Raw genomic sequence first — 21,856 nt, 5'->3', positions numbered from 1 at the left:
TTGGAAGGCTGGCTACGAGCCAGGACTAATCGCCCATCATCAGTGCCCGACCAGACAGAGAAGAACAAAAGTACTTAGCCTCTGTAGTTGAAACCAGGACAGGCTGATATCTCCACAGGGCTGAAGAGCATGGCTCTGTAGTTGAAACCAGGACAGGCGGATATCTCCACAGGGTTGAAGAGCATGCCTCTGTAGTTGAAACCAGGACAGGCTGATATCGCCACAGGGCTGAAGAGCATGCCTCTGTAGTTGAAACCAGGACAGGCTGATATCTCCACAGGGCTGAAGAGCATGCCTCTGTAGTTGAAACCAGGACAGGCTGATATCTCCACAGGGCTGAAGAGCATGCCTCTGTAGTTGATACCAGGACAGGCTGATATCTCCACAGGGCTGAAGAGCATGCCTCTATAATTGAAACCAGGACAGGCTGATATCTCCACAGGGCTGAAGAGCATGCCTCTGTAGTTAAAACCAGGACAGGCTGATATCTCCACAGGGCTGAAGGGCATGCCTCTGTAGTTGAAACCAGGACAGGTTGATATCTCCACAGGGCTGAAGAGCATGCCTCTGTAGTTGAAACCAGGACAGGCTGATATATCCACAGGGCTGAAGAGCATGCCTCTGTAGTTGAAACCAGGACAGGCTGATATCTTCACAGGGCTGAAGAGCCTGCCTCTGTAGTTGAAACTAGGACAGGCGGATATCTCCACAGGGCTGAAGAGCATGCCTCTGTAGTTGAAACCAGGACAGGCTGATATCTCCACAGGGCTGAAGAACATGCCTCTGTAGTTGATACCAGGACACGCTGATATCTCCACAGGGCTGAAGAGCATGCCTCTATAATTGAAACCAGGACAGGCTGATATCTCCACAGGGCTGAAGAGCATGCCTCTATAATTGAAACCAGGACAGGCTGATATCTCCACAGGGCTGAAGAGCATGTCTCTGTAGTTAAAACCAGGACAGGCTGATATCTCCACAGGGCTGAAGAGCATGCCTCTATAATTGAAACCAGGACAGGCTGATATCTCCACAGGGCTGAAGAGCATGTCTCTGTAGTTAAAACCAGGACAGGCTGATATCTCCACAGGGCTGAAGGGCATGTCTCTGTAGTTGAAACCAGGACAGGATGATATCTCTACAGGGCTGAGAGCATGCCTCTATTGTTGAAACCAGGACAGGTTGATATCTCCACAGGGCTGAAGAGCATGCCTCTGTAGTTAAAACCAGGACAGGCTGATATCTCCACAGGGCTGAAGAGCATGCCTCTGTAGTTGAAACCAGGACAGGCTGATATCTCCACAGGGCTGAAGAGCATGCCTCTGTAGTTGAAACCAGGACAGGCTGATATCCCCACAGGGCTGAAGAGCATGCCTCTATAGTTGAAACCAGGACAGGCTGATATCTCCACAGGGCTGAAGAGCATGCCTCTATAATTGAAACCAGGACAGGCTGATATCTCCACAGGGCTGAAGAGCATGCCTCTGTAGTTAAAACCAGGACAGGCTGATATCTCCACAGGGCTGAAGAGCATGCCTCTGTAGTTGAAACCAGGACAGGCTGATATCCCCACAGGGCTGAAGAGCATGCCTCTGTAGTTGAAACCAGGACAGGCTGATATCTCCACAGGGCTGAAGAGCATGCCTCTATAATTGAAACCAGGACAGGCTGATATCTCCACAGGGCTGAAGAGCATGCCTCTGTAGTTAAAACCAGGACAGGCTGATATCTCCACAGGGCTGAAGGGCATGCCTCTGTAGTTGAAACCAGGACAGGTTGATATCTCCACAGGGCTGAAGAGCATGCCTCTGTAGTTGAAACCAGGACAGGCTGATATCTCCACAGGGCTGAAGAGCATGCCTCTATAATTGAAACCAGGACAGGCTGATATCTCCACAGGGCTGAAGAGCATGCCTCTGTAGTTAAAACCAGGACAGGCTGATATCTCCACAGGGCTGAAGGGCATGCCTCTGTAGTTGAAACCAGGACAGGCTGATATCCCCACAGGGCTGAAGAGCATGCCTCTGTAGTTGAAACCAGGACAGGCTGATATCTCCACAGGGCTGAAGAGCATGCCTCTATAATTGAAACCAGGACAGGCTGATATCTCCACAGGGCTGAAGAGCATGCCTCTGTAGTTAAAACCAGGACAGGCTGATATCTCCACAGGGCTGAAGGGCATGCCTCTGTAGTTGAAACCAGGACAGGTTGATATCTCCACAGGGCTGAAGAGCATGCCTCTGTAGTTGAAACCAGGACAGGCTGATATCTCCACAGGGCTGAAGAGCATGCCTCTATAATTGAAACCAGGACAGGCTGATATCTCCACAGGGCTGAAGAGCATGCCTCTGTAGTTAAAACCAGGACAGGCTGATATCTCCACAGGGCTGAAGGGCATGCCTCTGTAGTTGAAACCAGGACAGGTTGATATCTCCACAGGGCTGAAGAGCATGCCTCTGTAGTTGAAACCAGGACAGGCTGATATATCCACAGGGCTGAAGAGCATGCCTCTGTAGTTGAAACCAGGACAGGCTGATATCTCCACAGGGCTGAAGAGCCTGCCTCTGTAGTTGAAACTAGGACAGGCGGATATCTCCACAGGGCTGAAGAGCATGCCTCTATAATTGAAACCAGGACAGGCTGATATCTCCACAGGGCTGAAGAGCATGCCTCTGTAGTTGATACCAGGACAGGCTGATATCTCCACAGGGCTGAAGAGCATGCCTCTGTAGTTAAAACCAGGACAGGATGATATCTCCACAGGGCTGAAGGGCATGCCTCTGTAGTTGAAACCAGGACAGGCTGATATCTCCACAGGGCTGAAGAGCATGCCTCGGTAGTTGAAACCAGGACAGGCTGATATCTCCACAGGGCTGAAGAGCATGCCTCTGTAGTGGAAACCAGGACAGGCTGATATCTCCACAGGGCTGAAGAGCATCCCTCTGTAGTTAAAACCAGGACAGGCTGATATCTCCACAGGGCTGAAGAGCATGCCTCTATAATTGAAACCAGGACAGGCTGATATCTCCACAGGGCTGAAGAGCATGTCTCTGTAGTTAAAACCAGGACAGGCTGATATCTCCACAGGGCTGAAGGGCATGTCTCTGTAGTTGAAACCAGGACAGGATGATATCTCTACAGGGCTGAGAGCATGCCTCTATTGTTGAAACCAGGACAGGTTGATATCTCCACAGGGCTGAAGAGCATGCCTCTGTAGTTAAAACCAGGACAGGCTGATATCTCCACAGGGCTGAAGAGCATGCCTCTGTAGTTGAAACCAGGACAGGCTGATATCTCCACAGGGCTGAAGAGCATGCCTCTGTAGTTGAAACCAGGACAGGCTGATATCCCCACAGGGCTGAAGAGCATGCCTCTGTAGTTGAAACCAGGACAGGCTGATATCTCCACAGGGCTGAAGAGCATGCCTCTATAATTGAAACCAGGACAGGCTGATATCTCCACAGGGCTGAAGAGCATGCCTCTGTAGTTAAAACCAGGACAGGCTGATATCTCCACAGGGCTGAAGAGCATGCCTCTGTAGTTGAAACCAGGACAGGCTGATATCCCCACAGGGCTGAAGAGCATGCCTCTGTAGTTGAAACCAGGACAGGCTGATATCTCCACAGGGCTGAAGAGCATGCCTCTATAATTGAAACCAGGACAGGCTGATATCTCCACAGGGCTGAAGAGCATGCCTCTGTAGTTAAAACCAGGACAGGCTGATATCTCCACAGGGCTGAAGGGCATGCCTCTGTAGTTGAAACCAGGACAGGTTGATATCTCCACAGGGCTGAAGAGCATGCCTCTGTAGTTGAAACCAGGACAGGCTGATATATCCACAGGGCTGAAGAGCATGCCTCTGTAGTTGAAACCAGGACAGGCTGATATCTCCACAGGGCTGAAGAGCCTGCCTCTGTAGTTGAAACTAGGACAGGCGGATATCTCCACAGGGCTGAAGAGCATGCCTCTATAATTGAAACCAGGACAGGCTGATATCTCCACAGGGCTGAAGAGCATGCCTCTGTAGTTGATACCAGGACAGGCTGATATCTCCACAGGGCTGAAGAGCATGCCTCTGTAGTTAAAACCAGGACAGGATGATATCTCCACAGGGCTGAAGGGCATGCCTCTGTAGTTGAAACCAGGACAGGCTGATATCTCCACAGGGCTGAAGAGCATGCCTCGGTAGTTGAAACCAGGACAGGCTGATATCTCCACAGGGCTGAAGAGCATGCCTCTGTAGTGGAAACCAGGACAGGCTGATATCTCCACAGGGCTGAAGAGCATGCCTCTGTAGTTAAAACCAGGACAGGCTGATATCTCCACAGGGCTGAAGGGCATGCCTCTGTAGTTGAAACCAGGACAGGCTGATATCTCCACAGGGCTGAAGAGCATGCCTCGGTAGTTGAAACCAGGACAGGCTGATATCTCCACAGGACTGAAGAGCATGCCTCTGTAGTGGAAACCAGGACAGGCTGATATCTCCACAGGGCTGAAGAGCATGCCTCTGTGTTGTTGCCAGTCAGGCAGGCTGATAGGGACTGTGAGATGCCAGGGCTGGCATTGTGTTACATGGCCAGATAATATCTCTGCCAATCAGACAGAAAGGAGCAGAGAGGAGGCTGATCATGAGGGAGGAACACACAGCCAGTGTGTGGTAGTCCATCCAGTATTGTGTTGGTCGTGGTACTCCATCCAGTATTGTGTTGGTCGTGGTACTCCATCCAGTATTTTGCTGGTCGTTGTACTCCCTCCAGTATTGTGTTGGTCCTGGTTCTCCATCCAGCATTGTGCTGGTCGTGGTACTCCATCCAGTATTGTCAAATCAAATCAAATCAAATTGTATTTGTCACATACACATGGTTAGCAGATGTTAATGTTAGTGTAGTGCTGGTCATGGTACTCCATCCAGTGTTGTGTTGGTCGTGGTACTCCATCCAGTATTGTGCTGGTCATGGTACTCCATCCAGTGTTGTGTTGGTCATGGTACTCCATCCAGTATTGTGTTGGTTGTGGTACTCCATCCAGTGTTGTGCTGGTCCTGGTACTCCACCCAGTATTGTGTTGGTCTGTTGGTCCTGGTTCTCCATCCAGCATTGTGCTGTTCGTGGTACTCCATCCAGTATTGTCAAATCAAATCAAATCAAATTTTATTTGTCACATACACATGGTTAGCAGATGTTAATGCTAGTGTAGTGCTGGTCATGGTACTCCATCCAGTGTTGTGTTGGTCCTGGTACTCCATCCAGTGTTGTGTTGGTTGTGGTACTCCATCCAGTATTGTGCTGGTCATGGTACTCCATCCAGTGTTGTGTTGGTCATGGTACTCCATCCAGTATTGTGTTGGTTGTGGTACTCCATTCAGTGTTGTGCTGGTCCTGGTACTCCACCCAGTATTGTGTTGGTCTTGGTACTCCATCCAGTATTGTGTTGGTCGTGGTACTCCATCCAGTATTGTGTTGGTCTTGGTACTCCATCCAGTATTGTGTTGGTTGTGGTACTCCATCCAGTATTGTGCTGGTCATGGTACTCCATCCAGTGTTGTGTTGGTCATGGTACTCCATCCAGTATTGTGTTGGTTGTGGTACTCCATCCAGTGTTGTGCTGGTCCTGGTACTCCACCCAGTATTGTGTTGGTCTTGGTACTCCATCCAGTATTGTGTTGGTCGTGGTACTCCATCCAGTATTGTGTTGGTCGTGGTACTCCACCCAGTATTGTGTTGGTCGTGGTAGTCCATCCAGTATTGTGTTGGTCGTGGTACTCCATCCAGTATTGTGCTGATCGTGGTACTCCATCCAGTATTACGTTGGTCGTGGTACTCCATCCAGTGTTGTGCTGTTCGTGGTAGTCCATCCAGTATTGTGTTGGTCGTGGTACTCCATCCAGTACTTTGTTGGTCGTGGTACTCCATCCAGTATTACGTTGGTCGTCGTACTCCATCCAGTATTGTGTTGGTCGTGGTACTCTATCCAGTATTGTGTTGGTCGTCGTACTCCATCCAGTATTGTGTTGGTCGTGGTACTCTATCCAGTATTGTGTTGGTCCTGGTTCTCCATCCAGTACTTTGTTGGTCGTGGTACTCCATCCAGTATTTGGTTGGTCCTGGTACTCCATCCAGTATTGTGTTGGTCGTGGTACTCCATCCAGTATTTTGCTGGTCGTTGTACTCCCTCCAGTATTGTGTTGGTCCTGGTTCTCCATCCAGCATTGTGCTGGTCGTGGTACTCCATCCAGTATTGTGTTGGTCGTGGTACTCCATCCAGTATAGTGTTGGTTGTGGTACTCCATCCAGTATTGTGTTGGTCGTGGTACTCCATCCAGTATTGTGTTGGTCCTGGTACGCCATCCAGTTTTGTGTTGGTCCTGGTATTCCATCCAGTATTGTGTTGGCCGTGGTACTCCATCCAGTATTGTGCTGGTCGTGGTACTCCATCAAGTATTAATATCAGATAACAGTGAGTTATCATCACAACTAGTTAATACCAGACAACTAGTTAATAACAGATAACAGTGAGTTATCATCACAACTAGTTCATACCAGACAACTAGTTAATAACAGATAACAGTGAGTTATCATCACAACTAGTTCATACCAGATAACATGATGGTTATCTAGATGGTTATCAGGCCTGGGGAGAGTCTAGATGGTTATCGGTCCTGGGGAGAGTCTAGATGGTTATCAGGCCTGGGGAGAGTCTAGATGTTTATCAGGCCCTTATGAGGTCTATGGCCCAGAGCTAACAGGTAGCCATGAGGTGTAGATGGTTATCAGGCCTGGGGAGAGTCTAGATGTTTACCAGGCCCTTACGAGGTCTATGGCCCAGAGCTAACAGGTAGCCATGAGGTGTAGATGGTTTTCAGGCCCTTACGAGGTCTATGGCCCAGAGCTAACAGGTAGCCATGAGGTGTAGATGGTTATCAGGCCTGGGGACAGTCTAGATGTTTATCAGGCCCTTATGAGGTCTATGGCCCAGAGCTAACAGGTAGCCATGAGGTGTAGATGGTTATCAGGCCTGGGGAGAGTCTAGATGTTTACCAGGCCCTTACGAGGTCTATGGCCCAGAGCTAACAGGTAGCCATGAGGTCTAGATGTTTATCATGCCCTTATGAGGTCTATGGCCCAGAGCTAACAGGTAGCCATGAGGTGTAGATGGTTATCAGGCCTGGGGACAGTCTAGATGTTTATCAGGCCCTTACGAGGTCTATGGCCCAGAGCTAACAGGTAGCCATGAGGTGTAGATGGTTATCAGGCCCTTACGAGGTCTATGGCCCAGAGCTAACAGGTAGCCATGAGGTGTAGATGGTTATCAGGCCCTTACGAGGTCTATGGCCCAGAGCTAACAGGTAGCCATGAGGTGTAGATGGTTATCAGGCCCTTACGAGGTCTATGGCTCAGAGCTAACAGGTAGCCATGAGGTCTATGGCCCAGAGCTAACAGGTAGCCATGAGGTCTATGGCCCAGAGCTAAACAGGTAGCCATGAGGTCTATGGCCCAGAGCTAACAGGTAGCCATGAGGTCTATGGCCCAGAGCTAACAGGTAGTCATGAGTTGTACATGACAAATGGAACCCTATTTCCTACATAGTGCACTACTTTAAACCATATCCATATTATAACAGTAACATCAGTCTTGTTGATGCTGTCCATGATTACAACAGTAACATCAGTCTTGTTGATGCTGTCCATGATTACAACAGTAACATCAGTCTTGTTGATGCTGTCCATGATTACAACAGTAACATCAGTCTTGTTGATGCTGTCCATGATTACAAAAGTAACATCAGTCTTGTTGATGCTGTCAGGACCGTGATTACAACAGTAACATCAGTCTTGTTGATGCTGTCAGGACCGTGATTACAACAGTAACATCAGTCTTGTTGATGCTGTCAGGACCGTGATTACAACAGTAACATCAGTCTTGTTGATGCTGTCAGGACCGTGATTACAACAGTAACATCAGTCTTGTTGATGCTGTCCATGATTACAACAGTAACATCAGTCTTGTTGATGCTGTCCATGATTACAACAGTAACATCAGTCTTGTTGATGCTGTCCATGATTACAACAGCAACATCAGTCTTGTTGATGCTGTCCATGATTACAACAGTAACATCAGTCTTGTTGATGCTGTCCATGATTACAACAGCAACATCAGTCTTGTTGATGCTGTCCATGATTACAACAGTAACATCAGTCTTGTTGATGCTGTCCATGATTACAACAGTAACATCAGTCTTGTTGATGCTGTCCATGATTACAACAGTAACATCAGTCTTGTTGATGCTGTCAGGACCGTGATTACAACAGTAACATCAGTCTTGTTGATGCTGTCAGGACCGTGATTAGCTGTTAATCTGTATCAGGTCACACAGCCCTGTACTAATATAGTCCTGTTAACCTGTTTCAGGTCGGAGGTCACACAACGCTGTTCTAATATAGTCCTGTTAACCTGTTTCAGATCGGAGGTCACACAACGCTGTTCTAAAATAGTCCTGTTAACCTGTTTCAGGTCGGAGGTTACACCTCGCTGTACTAATATAGTCCTGTTAACCTGTTTCAGGTCAGAGGTCACACAGCGCTATACTAATATAGTCCTGTTAACCTGTTTCAGGTCGGAGGTCACACAACGCTGTACTAATATAGTCCTGTTAACATGTTTCAGGTCGGAGGTCACACCATGTTGCCGATCCGCTGGATGCCCCCTGAGAGCATCATGTACAGAAAGTTCACAACAGAAAGTGACGTTTGGAGCTTTGGAGTCATCCTCTGGGAGATCTTCACCTACGGGAAGCAGCCGTGGTTTCAGCTGGCCAACAACGAGGTATACTGGACCACCAACACCTTGCCTGCGTCCCATAGGGCTCTGGTCAAGAGTAGTGGACTATTTAGGCAATAGGACGCCATTTCAAATCACATTTGTATTGGTGGTCTGAAGACAAGAGTAGTGACTATATAACACATTTAGGAGCACCCCTAGGAGCACCCCTAGTGATTATATAACACATTTAAGAGCACCCCTAGTGTCTATATAACACATTTAGGAGCACCCCTAGGAGCACCCCTAGTGTCTATATAACACATTTAAGAGCACCCCTAGTGTCTATATAACACATTTAGGAGCACCCCTAGGAGCACCCCTAGTGTCTATATAACACATTTAAGAGCACCCCTAGTGTCTATATAAGACATTCTTACATTCTCTGTAAACAAGGGCACCCTCATAGACGTCATCCTGACCAACTGGCCCTCCAAATACACCTCCGCTGTCTTCAACCAGGATCTCAGCGATCACTGCCTCATTGCCTGTATCCGCTACGGAGCCGCAGTCAAACGACCACCCCTCATCACTGTCAAACGCTCCCTAAAACACTTCTGTGAGCAGGCCTTTCTAATCGACCTGGCCCGGGTATCCTGGAAGGACATTGACCTCATCCCGTCAGTTGAGGATGCCTGGTCATTCTTTAAAAGTAACTTCCTCACCATTTTAGATAAGCATGCTCCGTTCAAAAAATGCAGAACTAAGAACAGATACAGCCCTTGGTTCACCCCAGACCTGACTGCCCTCGACCAGCACAAAAACATCCTGTGGCGGACTGCAATAGCATCGAATAGTCCCCGTGATATGCAACTGTTCAGGGAAGTCCGGAACCAATACACGCAGTCAGTCAGGAAAGCTAAGGCCAGCTTCTTCAGGCAGAAGTTTGCATCCTGTAGCTCCAACTCCAAAAAGTTCTGGGACACTGTGTCCCAAGTCCATGGAGAACAAGAGCACCTCCTCCCAGCTGCCCACTGCACTGAGGCTAGGTAACACGGTCACCACTGATAAATCCATGATTATCGAAAACTTCAATAAGCATTTCTCAACGGCTGGCCATGCCTTCCGCCTGGCTACTTCAACCTCGGCCAACAGCTCCGCCCCCCCCGCAGCTCCTCGCCCAAGCCTCTCCAGGTTCTCCTTTACCCAAATCCAGATAGCAGATGTTCTGAAAGAGCTGCAAAACCTGGACCCGTACAAATCAGCTGGGCTTGACAATCTGGACCCTCTATTTCTGAAACTATCTGCCACCATTGTCGCAACCCCTATTACCAGCCTGTTCAACCTCTCTTTCATCTCGTCTGAGATCCCCAAGGATTGGAAAGCTGCCGCAGTCATCCCCCTCTTCAAAGGGGGAGACACCCTGGACCCAAACTGTTACAGACCTATATCCATCCTGCCCTGCCTATCTAAGGTCTTCGAAAGCCAAGTCAACAAACAGGTCACTGACCATCTCGAATCCCACCGTACCTTCTCCGCTGTGCAATCTGGTTTCCGAGCCGGTCATGGGTGCACCTCAGCCACACTCAAGGTACTAAACGATATCATAACCGCCATCGATAAAAGACAGTACTGTGCAGCCGTCTTCATCGACCTTGCCAAGGCTTTCGACTCTGTCAATCACCATATTCTTATCGGCAGACTCAGTAGCCTCGGTTTTTCGGATGACTGCCTTGCCTGGTTCACCAATTACTTTGCAGACAGAGTTCAGTGTGTCAAATCGGAGGGCATGCTGTCCGGTCCTCTGGCAGTCTCTATGGGGGTGCCACAGGGTTCAATTCTCGGGCCGACTCTTTTCTCTGTGTATATCAATGATGTTGCTCTTGCTGCGGGCGATTCCCTGATCCACCTCTACGCAGACGACACCATTCTATATACTTTCGGCCCGTCTTTGGACACTGTGCTATCTAACCTCCAAACAAGCTTCAATGCCATACAACACTCCTTCCGTGGCCTCCAACTGCTCTTAAACGCTAGTAAAACCAAATGCATGCTTTTCAACCGGTCGCTGCCTGCACCTGCATGCCCGACTAGCATCACCACCCTGGATGGTTCCGACCTAGAATATGTGGACGTCTATAAGTACCTAGGTGTCTGGCTAGACTGCAAACTCTCCTTCCAGACTCATATCAAACATCTTCAATCGAAAATCAAATCAAGATTCGGCTTTCTATTCCGCAACAAAGCCTCCTTCACTCACGCCGCCAAGCTTACCCTAGTAAAACTGACTATCCTACCGATCCTCGACTTCGGCGATGTCATCTACAAAATGGCTTCCAACACTCTACTCAGCAAACTGGATGCAGTCTATCACAGTGCCATCCGTTTTGTCACTAAAGCACCTTATACCACCCACCACTGCGACTTGTATGCTCTAGTCGGCTGGCCCTCGCTACATATTCGTCGCCAGACCCACTGGCTCCAGGTCATCTACAAGTCTATGCTAGGTAAAGCTCCGCCTTATCTCAGCTCACTGGTCACGATGGCAACACCCATCCGTAGCACGCGCTCCAGCAGGTGTATCTCACTGATCATCCCTAAAGCCAACACCTCATTTGGCCGCCTTTCGTTCCAGTACTCTGCTGCCTGTGACTGGAACGAATTGCAAAAATCGCTGAAGTTGGAGACTTTTATCTCCCTCACCAACTTCAAACATCAGCTATCTGAGCAGCTAACCGATCGCTGCAGCTGTACATAGTCTATTGGTAAATAGCCCACCCTTTTCACCTACCTCAGCCCCATACTGTTTTTATTTATTTACTTTTCTGCTCTTCTGCACACCAATATCTCTACCTGTACATGACCATCTGATCATTCATCACTCCAGTGTTAATCTGCAAAATTTTAATTATTTGCCTACCTCCTCATGCCTTTTGCACACATTGTATATAGACCCCCCCTTTGTTTTCTACTGTGTTATTGACTTGTTAATTGTTTACTCCATGTGTAACTCTTTGTTGTATGCTCACACTGCTATGCTTTATCTTGGCCAGGTCGCAGTTGCAAATGAGAACTTGTTCTCAACTAGCCTACCTGGTTAAATAAAGGTGTTCTCAACTAGCCTACCTGGTTAAATAAAGGTGTTCTCAACTAGCCTACCTGGTTAAATAAAGGTGTTCTCAACTAGCCTACCTGGTTAAATGAAGGTGTTCTCAACTAGCCTACCTGGTTAAATAAAGGTGTTCTCAACCAGCCTACCTGGTTAAATAAAGGTGTTCTCAACTAGCCTACCTGGTTAAATAAAGGTGTTCTCAACTAGCCTACCTGGTTAAATAAAGGTGTTCTCAACTAGCCTACCTGGTTAAATAAAGGTGTTCTCAACTAGCCTACCTGGTTAAATAAAGGTGTTCTCAACTAGCCTACCTGGTTAAATAAAGGTGTTCTCAACTAGCCTACCTGGTTAAATAAAGGTGTTCTCAACTACCCTACCTGGTTAAATAAAGGTGTTCTCAACTAGCCTACCTGGTTAAATAAAGGTGTTCTCAACTACCCTACCTGGTTAAATAAAGGTGTTCTCAACTAGCCTACCTGGTTAAATAAAGGTGTTCTCAACTACCCTACCTGGTTAAATAAAGGTGTTCTCAACTAGCCTACCTGGTTAAATAAAGGTGTTCTCAACTAGCCTACCTGGTTAAATAAAGGTGTTCTCAACTAGCCTACCTGGTTAAATAAAGGTGTTCTCAACTAGCCTACCTGGTTAAATAAAGGTGTTCTCAACTAGCCTACCTGGTTAAATAAAGGTGTTCTCAACTAGCGTACCTGGTTAAATAAAGGTGTTCTCAACTAGCCTACCTGGTTAAATAAAGGTGTTCTCAACTAGCCTACCTGGTTAAATAAAGGTGTTCTCAACTAGCCTACCTGGTTAAATAAAGGTGTTCTCAACTACCCTACCTGGTTAAATAAAGGTGTTCTCAACTAGCCTACCTGGTTAAATAAAGGTGTTCTCAACTAGCCTACCTGGTTAAATAAAGGTGTTCTCAACTAGCCTACCTGGTTAAATAAAGGTGTTCTCAACTACCCTACCTGGTTAAATAAAGGTGTTCTCAACTAGCCTACCTGGTTAAATAAAGGTGTTCTCAACTAGCCTGCCTGGTTAAATAAAGGTGTTCTCAACTAGCCTACCTGGTTAAATAAAGGTGAAATAAAAAAATATAAAAAAATTAAAATAAACATTTAGGAGCACTCCTAGGAGCACCCCTAGTGTCTATATAAGACATTTAGGAGCACTCCTAGGAGCACCCCTAGTGTCTATATAAGACATTTAGGAGCACTCCTAGGAGCACCCCTAGTGTCTATATAAGACATTTAGGAGCACCCCTAGGAGCACCCCTAGTGTCTATATAACACATTTAGGAGCACCCCTAGTGTCTATATAACACATTTAGGAGCACCCCTAGTGTCTATATAACACATTTAGGAGCACCCCTAGTGTCTATATAACACATTTAGGAGCACCCCTAGTGTCTATATAACACATTTAGGAGCACCCCTAGTGTCTATATAACACATTTAGGAGCACCCCTATTGTCTATATAACACATTTAGGAGCACCCCTAGGAGCACCCCTAGTGTCTATATAACACATTTAGGAGCACCCCTATTGTCTATATAACACATTTAGGAGCACCCTTAGTGTCTATATAACACATTTAGGAGCACCCCTAGGAGCACCCCTAGTGTCTATATAAGACATTTAGGAGCACCCCTAGGAGCACCCCTAGTGTCTATATAACACATTTAGGAGCACCCCTAGGAGCACCCCTAGTGTCTATATAACACATTTAGGAGCACCCCTAGGAGCACCCCTAGTGTCTATATAACACATTTAGGAGCACCCCTAGGAGCACCCCTAGTGTCTATATAACACATTTAGGAGCACCCCTAGGAGCACCCCTAGTGTCTATATAACACATTTAGGAGCACCCCTAGGAGCACCCCTAGTGTCTATATAAGACATTTAGGAGCACCCCTAGGAGCACCCCTAGTGTCTATATAACACATTTAGGAGCACCCCTAGGAGCACCCCTAGGAGCACCCCTAGTGACTATATAACACATTTTGGAGCACCCCTAGTGATTACCTCTTCCTGAGGCCCGGCCCACCTCTTCCTGAGGCCCGGCCCACCTCTTCCTGAGGACCGGCTCACCTCTTCCTGAGGCCTGGCCCACCTCTTCTTGAGGCCCTCTTCCTGAGGCCTGGCCCACCTCTTCCTGAGGCCCTCTTCCTGAGGCCCGCCCACCTCTTCCTGAGGCCCGGCCCACCTCTTCCTGAGACCCGGCCCACCTCTTCCTGAGGCCCTCTTCCTGAGGCCCGGCCCACCTCTTCCTGAGGCCCGACCCATCTCTTCCTGAGGCCCAGCCCACCTCTTCATGAGGCCCAGCCCACCTCTTCCTGAGGCCCAGCCCACCTCTTCATGAGGCCCGGCCCAGCTCTCTGTAATTTATTTATGCAGTATTCCAGAACTCCCAGGGGAGGGGTAATCAATGGAATTCAATTAATATTACTCTTACAACGCAAGTTTATTAGTACAATCAAACTGCCCTTAAGAAATATCCTGTCAAGGGGTGCACTTTCCCCTCGTAATTCATGCACTTGAAGTGTCAATATTTTCTTTGAAATTGATATTCCCCACGTTTCTAGAAAAAAATATGAACCTGTAGTCAGTGAGAGCATTTTAATGTTTTGAAACCCAAATATATGTAGTGTAAATACAGGTGTACAATAATCTCTGCATCCTCTCTCTGTCTCTCTGTTTGACTGACCCCTAACCCCTACACCCTAACCCCTCCTCTCTCTGTCTCTCTGTTTGACTGACCCCTACACCCTAACCCCTCCTCTCTCTGTCTCTCTGTTTGACTGACCCCTACACCCTAACCCCTACACCCTAACCCCTCCTCTCTCTGTCTCTCTGTTTGACTGACCCCTAACCCCTACACCCTAACCCCTCCTCTCTCTGTCTCTCTGTTTGACTGACCCCTACACCCTAATCCCTACACCCTAACCCCTCCTCTCTCTGTCTCTCTGTTTGACTGACCCCTACACCCTAACCCCTACACCCTAACCCCTCCTCTCTCTGTCTCTTCAGGTCATAGAGTGTTTAGTACAGGGTCAGGTCCTGGACAGGCCGAGGGTTTGTCCCAAGGAGGTGTATGACCTGATGCTGGGCTGCTGGCAGAGGGAACCACAGCAGAGGTTGAACATCAAGGAAATTCAGAAGGTTCTCTATACCATGGGGAAAGACACACCTGTCTACCTGGATATACTCGGCTAGCACCAGTTCTACCTGGACAATGGTTAAGGTTAAGATTGGGGAGGGGAAGCTGATCCTAGACCTGTACCTTAGGGGAAACTTTACCCTGGAGCTTGCCTGGATGTGTTGGGCTAAGATCGTCTGGATGTAATGCTTGTTGGACAGACTGATAGACAACCAGGAAATAACCAGCCAGCCTGTTCCTTACTGTTCCGCTGTCAACAGGAGCCTAAACGTTTGGGAAGGACTCAAAGTGCCTGATCCACTATTTCCATATACTGGATAAAAGTATCAAAAAAAAAAACATTTACATTTAGTTTCCTGATACAGAGTACACACCTGGTCAATCTGCCATGGAAAGGTGTTCCTAATGTTCTGTCCACTCAGTGTATATTCAGTGCATTCGGAAAGTATTCAGGACCCTTGACTTTTTCCCCATTTTGCTACGTTACAGCCTTATTCTAAAATGGATTAAAATATATATTTTTCCTCATCAATCTACACACAATACCCCATAATGACAAAGCGAAAACAGGTTTTTAGAAAAAAAATGATGTATTAAAGACACAAAACATAAATACCTTATTTACATAAGTATTCAGACCCTTTGCTATGAGACTCGAAAAAGAGCTCAGGTGCATCTTGTTTCCATTGATCATCCTTGAGATGTTTCTACAACTTGATTGGAGTCCAACTGTGGTAAATTCAATTAATTGGACATGACTTGGAAAGACTCACACCTGCCTATATAAGATCCCACAGTTAACAGTGTATATCAGAGCAAAAAACAAGCCATGAGGTTGAAGGAATTGTCCCTAGAGCTCTGAGACAGGATTGTGTCGAGGCACGGATCTGGGGAAGGGTACTGTTGGGGATTAATCAGAATAGTTGGGTAACATAGATAAGATGTTTTATTTTCATGATATGCTTGTGAGTTACTTCTCATTTAGAATGTCTTCTTTTGGATAATACTGTTGGCCGTTTGCAGTTATCTGTTCTCTGTCAGGGTTCAGTTACTTCTCATCAGAATGTATCTTGTTGTACTATAGTGGTGGCTGGTTGCAGTTCTCTGTTCTCTGTCAGGGTTCAGTTACTTCTCATCAGAATGTATCTTGTTGTACTATAGTGGTGGCCGTTTGCAGTTATCTGTTCTCTGTCAGGGTTCAGTTACTTGGGCCACAGAAAGGGGAGTGGTCAGGCTGGTCTTCATATGTAAACATATATTTTAAACCATGTGAATGGATGATTGAGGGGGAACCAATTATCTCTTCTGCTCCACAGTGTCTGTGTGCCAGTCACTGTCTCTCTGATCTTGTCCAGGAGGGGGTGTATTTGATATATGCTAGTGGATGAGGTTTTGTTTTTGGTCCCAAATGGTACCAAGAGCGAGATAAGAACATAGTTTAGGAGACAAAGCTGAACGATAATTTATAGCCAATGCTGTCTGGCTATGTGTGTCTTTGCTATAAAGGATCTCAGTTGCAATGTGTAAGCACTCTCAGAATTAATTTATAGACACTGAATTGATCTGAGAGTCACAGGGTTGTGATGGAGCTCATTATAATTAAAGATGGACTTTATGATAACTCTGACTTGTGTGGTGGTTTGGTCTCATGATTTGGTAAATACAGGAAATTTCCACTACAGTACCAACACATTTCTGCAGCATTGAAGGTTCCCAAGAACGCCTCCATCATTCTTAACTTAAATGGAAGACGTTTGGCATCACCAAGACTCTTCCTAGAGCTGGCCACCCAGCAGAGCCTTGGTCAGGGAGGTGACCAAGTGCCTGATGGTCACTCTGACAGAGCTCCAGAGTTCCTCTGTGAAGATGGGAGAACTTTCCAGAAGGACAACCATCTCTGCAGCACTCCACCAATCAGGTCTTTATGGTAGAGTGGCCAGATGGAAGCCACTCCTCAGTAAAAGGCACATGACAGCCCGCTTGCAGTTTGCCAAAAGGCACCTAAAGGACTCAGACCAAGAGAAACAAGATTCTCTGGTCTGATGAAACCAAGATTGAACTCTTTGACCTGAATGCAAAGCGTCACATCTGGATGAAACCTGTCACCAACGGTGAAGCATGGTGGTGGTGGCACCATCCCTACGGTGAAGCATGGTAGGGGCAGCATCATGCTGTGGGGATGTTTTTCAGTGGCAGGGACTGAGGGGATCTTGAGGGGATCCGCAGAGAAGAATGGGAGAAACACCCCCAATACAGGTGTACCAAGTTTGTAGCGTCATACCCAAAACGACTCAAGGCTGTAATCACTGCCAAAGGTGCATCAACAAAGTACTGAGTAAAGGGTCTGAATATTAATGGAAATGTGATATTTTAGTGTTTTTTAAATGTATAAATTTGCAATATTAAATGCAAACATTATTTTGCTTTGTCGTTATGGGGTATTGTGTGTGTCCATGTTAGAGTAAGGCTGTAATGTAACATAATGTGGAAAAAGTCAAGTGGTCAGAATCCTTTCTGAATGTACTGTATATGATCTATAGTTATTCAATGAAGATGATGTTTATAAAACACTGCGATCATGTCTTTAAGGTATCATGTCTCATGTCTTTAAGGTAGGCCGATCATGTCTTTAAGGTACGGTGATCATGTCTTTAAGGTGTCATGTCTCATGTCTTTAAGGTATCATGTCTCATGTCTTTAAGGTACGGTGATCATGTCTTTAAGGTACGGTGATCATGTCTTTAAGGTATCATGTCTCATGTCTTTAAGGTAGGCCGATCATGTCTTTAAGGTATCATGTCTCATGTCTTTAAGGTAGGCCGATCATGTCTTTAAGGTACGGTGATTATGTCTTTAAGGTACTGTGATCATGTCTTTAAGGTACGGTGATCATGTCTTTAAGGTACGGTGATTATGTCTTTAAGGTACGGTGATCATGTCTTTAAGGTATCATGTCTCATGTCTTTAAGGTAGGCCGATCATGTCTTTAAGGTACGGTGATCATGTCTTTAAGGTATCATGTCTCATGTCTTTAAGGTAGGCCGATCATGTCTTTAAGGTACGGTGATCATGTCTTTAAGGTACGGTGATCATGTCTTTAAGGTATCATGTCTTTAAGGTACGGTCATCATGTCTTTAAGGTACGGAGATCATGTCTTTAAGGTACGGTGATCATGTCTTTAAGGTATCATGTCTCATGTCTTTAAGGTAGGCCGATCATGTCTTTAAGGTACGGTGATCATGTCTTTAAGGTACGGTCATCATGTCTTTAAGGTATCATGTCTCATGTCTTTAAGGTACGGTGATCATGTCTTTAAGGTATCATGTCTCATGTCTTTAAGGTACGGTGATCATGTCTTTAAGGTATCATGTCTCATGTCTTTAAGGTAGGCCGATCATGTCTTTAAGGTACGGTGATCATGTCTTTAAGGTACGGTGATCATGTCTTTAAGGTACGGTGATCATGTCTTTAAGGTACGGTGATCATGTCTTTAAGGTACGGTGATCATGTCTTTAAGGTACGGTGATCATGTCTTTAAGGTACGGTGATCATGTCTTTAAGGTACGGTGATCATGTCTTTAAGGTATCATATCATATTACATATCTTTAATATATTTACGTTTCATTTGGAGATGTCAGTCTGCCATGTCTGTCGCGAATGACACACCCCTTTTTTTGGGGAGTAACTGGTACTGTCAAACTATTGGCAGGGACTTGATGATGAAAGCCTTACTGCTCTCCAATTGGCTGCGTCAGAGTTGTCATGCTAATGAGGCTCCCTCATTTCTGTCCAATGAACTGGAGGAAGGGAGAAACTCACCAATCAACAGCCAACAAAGTACAATTCTATTTGAATTGAAGTGAATGTACATAATGTACATGTCTGTATGTTAACTTATCTTTCCTTGGATTCTTTAAGTTACTTTTCCAACACGATGGCTATAAATGGACTAACTACATCATCTCTGACTTCTGTTTTTAATCAAAGTTACGATCACAGAGGTGATCGGTTATTGTCTTCGGGACTCACATATAGGGAGGGTTAAGTTCATTGACTGCACCAAAAGAGAGATTTCTCCAAATCAGTGGAGGCTGGCGGATGGGAGGACGGCTCACAATAATGGCTGGAACAGAGCAAATGGAATGGAATCAAACACATAGAAACTCTGTGTTGTGATGTATTTAATACCACTCCACCCTAGTCCTCTCCAGCCATTACCATGAGCTTGTCCTCCCCAATTAAGGTGCCACCAGCCTCCTGTGCTCCAAATTATATTTCTTCAGGAGGTGAAAAAATCATATAACTTTCCAGTTAATTAGCTTTTTATGTACAGAACAACCCCCTCTGCCTGTCACCAGACACACACTGAATAATGTGTTAAGATGTCCCACAACCCCCTCTGCCTGTCACCACACACACTGAATAATGTGTTAAGATGTCCCACAACCCCCTCTGCCTGTCACCAAACACACACTGAATAATGTGTTAAGATGTCCCACAACCCCCTCTGCCTGTCACCACACACTGAATAATGTGTTAAGATGTCCCACAACCCCCTCTGCCTGTCACCACACACACACTGAATAATGTGTTAAGATGTCCCACAACCCCCTCTGCCTGTCACCACACACACTGAATAATGTGTTAAGATGTCCCACAACCCCCTCTGCCTGTCACCACACACTGAATAATGTGTTAAGATGTCCCACAACCCCCTCTGCCTGTCACCACACACACACTGAATAATGTGTTAAGATGTCCCACAACCCCCTCTGCCTGTCACCACACACACTGAGTAATGTGTTAAGATGTCCCACAATCCCCTCTGCCTGTCACCACACACACAGACACACACTGAATAATGTGTTAAGATGTCCCACAACCCCCTCTGCCTGTCACCAAACACACAGACACACACTGAATAATGTGTTAAGATGTCCCACAATCCCCTCTGCCTGCCACCACACACAGACACACACTGAATAATGTGTTAAGATGTCCCACAACCCCCTCTGCCTGTCACCACACACAGACACACACTGAATAATGTGTTAAGATGTCCCACAACCCCCTCTGCCTGTCACCACACACTGAATAATGTGTTAAGATGTCCCACAACCCCCTCTGCCTGTCACCACACACACACTGAATAATGTGTTAAGATGTCCCACAACCCCCTCTGCCTGTCACCACACACACTGAATAATGTGTTAAGATGTCCCACAACCCCCTCTGCCTGTCACCACACACACTGAATAATGTGTTAAGATGTCCCACAACCCCCTCTGCCTGTCACCAGACACAGACACACACTGAATAATGTGTTAAGATGTCCCACAACCCCCTCTGCCTGTCACCACACACACTGAATAATGTGTTAAGATGTCCCACAACCCCCTCTGCCTGTCACCACACACACTGAATAATGTGTTAAGATGTCCCACAACCCCCTCTGCCTGTCACCACACACAGACACACACTGAATAATGTGTTAAGATGTCCCACAACCCCCTCTGCCTGTCACCAGACACACTGAATAATGTGCTGTCATGTTCATGCATTATGGTGGAAACGGTGCTGTTTCACTGTCAAGAAAACATGTTTGTAACCGAAAGTATTCCTAGACAATTGTAGCTATTTACATGTTCAACCAGTCCCCTCCCTCTTCCTGTAGGGTGCAACCAGTCCCCTCCCTCTTCCTGTAGGGTGCAACCAGTCCCCTCCCTCTTCCTGTAGGGTGCAACCAGTCCCCTCCCTCTTCCTGTAGGGTGCAACCAGTCCCCTCCCTTTTCCTGTAGGGTGCAACCAGTCCCCTCCCTCTTCCTGTAGGGTGCAACCAGTCCCCTCCCTCTTCCTGTAGGGTTCAACCAGTCCCCTCCCTCTTCCTGTAGGGTTCAACCAGTCCCCTCCCTCCTCCTGTAGGGTTCAACCAGTCCCCTCCCTCTTCCTGTAGGGTTCAACCAGTCCCCTCCCACTTCCTGTAGGGTGCAACCAGTCCCCTCCCTCTTCCTGTAGGATGCAACCAGTCCCCTCCCTCTTCCTGTAAGGTTCAACCAGTCCCCTCCCTCTTCCTGTAGGGTGCAACCAGTCCCCTCATTCTTCCTGTAGGGTTCAACCAGTCCCCTCCTTCCTCCTGTAGGGTTCAACCAGTCCCCTCCCTCTTCCTGTAGGGTTCAACCAGTGCAACTAACTAACAACAGGCTGGAACAGGGCCATTGTCTACTATATTGGTAGTATCACCATCCCCACTAACTAACAACAGGCTGGAACGGGGCCATTGTCTACTATATTGGTAGTATCACCATCCCCACTAACTAACAACAGGCTGGAACAGGGCCATTGTCTACTATATTGGTAGTATCACCATCACCACTAACTAACAACAGACTGGAACAGGGCCATTGTCTACTATATTGGTAGTATTACCATCCCCACTAACTAACAACAGGCTGGAACAGGGCCATTGTCTACTATATTGGTAGTATCACCATCCCCCACTAACTAACAACAGGCTGGAACGGGGCCATTGTCTACTATATTGGTAGTATCACCATCCCCCACTAACTAACAACAGGCTGGAACGGGGCCATTGTCTACTATATTGGTAGTATCACCATCCCCACTAACTAACAACAGGCTGGAACAGGGCCATTGTCTACTATATTGGTAGTATTACCATCCCCACTAACTAACAACAGGCTGGAATGGGGCCATTGTCTACTATACTGGTAGTATCACCATCCCCACTAACTAACAACAGGCTGGAATGGGGCCATTGTCTACTATATTGGTAGTATCACCGTCCCCACTAACTAACAACAGG

General features: G+C 46.8%; 1 protein-coding gene across 2 annotated transcripts in view; it reads left to right on the top strand.

Annotated features, from left to right (window-relative positions):
- The window catches only part of LOC116359544 (NT-3 growth factor receptor), a 120,767-nt gene extending 105,257 nt beyond the window's left edge, over positions 1-15,510 (top strand). The window contains exons 16-17 of one of the 2 annotated variants that reach the window (XM_031812304.1): positions 8,664-8,822; positions 14,902-15,510. In XM_031812304.1, the coding sequence (XP_031668164.1) occupies positions 8,664-8,822; positions 14,902-15,087 (345 nt within the window). In that variant the 3' untranslated portion in view covers positions 15,088-15,510. Of the gene's footprint in view, positions 1-8,663; positions 9,238-14,901 lie in introns of those variants that run through there. The other variant, XM_031812303.1, reaches the window with a different exon arrangement.
- The last annotated feature ends 6,346 nt before the right edge of the window (positions 15,511-21,856 follow it).

The sequence above is a fragment of the Oncorhynchus kisutch genome, unplaced genomic scaffold (genome assembly GCF_002021735.2).
Source record: "Oncorhynchus kisutch isolate 150728-3 unplaced genomic scaffold, Okis_V2 Okis03b-Okis08b_hom, whole genome shotgun sequence".
Classification (NCBI taxonomy): Eukaryota; Metazoa; Chordata; class Actinopteri; order Salmoniformes; family Salmonidae; genus Oncorhynchus; species Oncorhynchus kisutch.
Note: the sequence above shows the minus strand (reverse complement) of the source record. Positions and strands in the feature narration are given on the sequence as shown.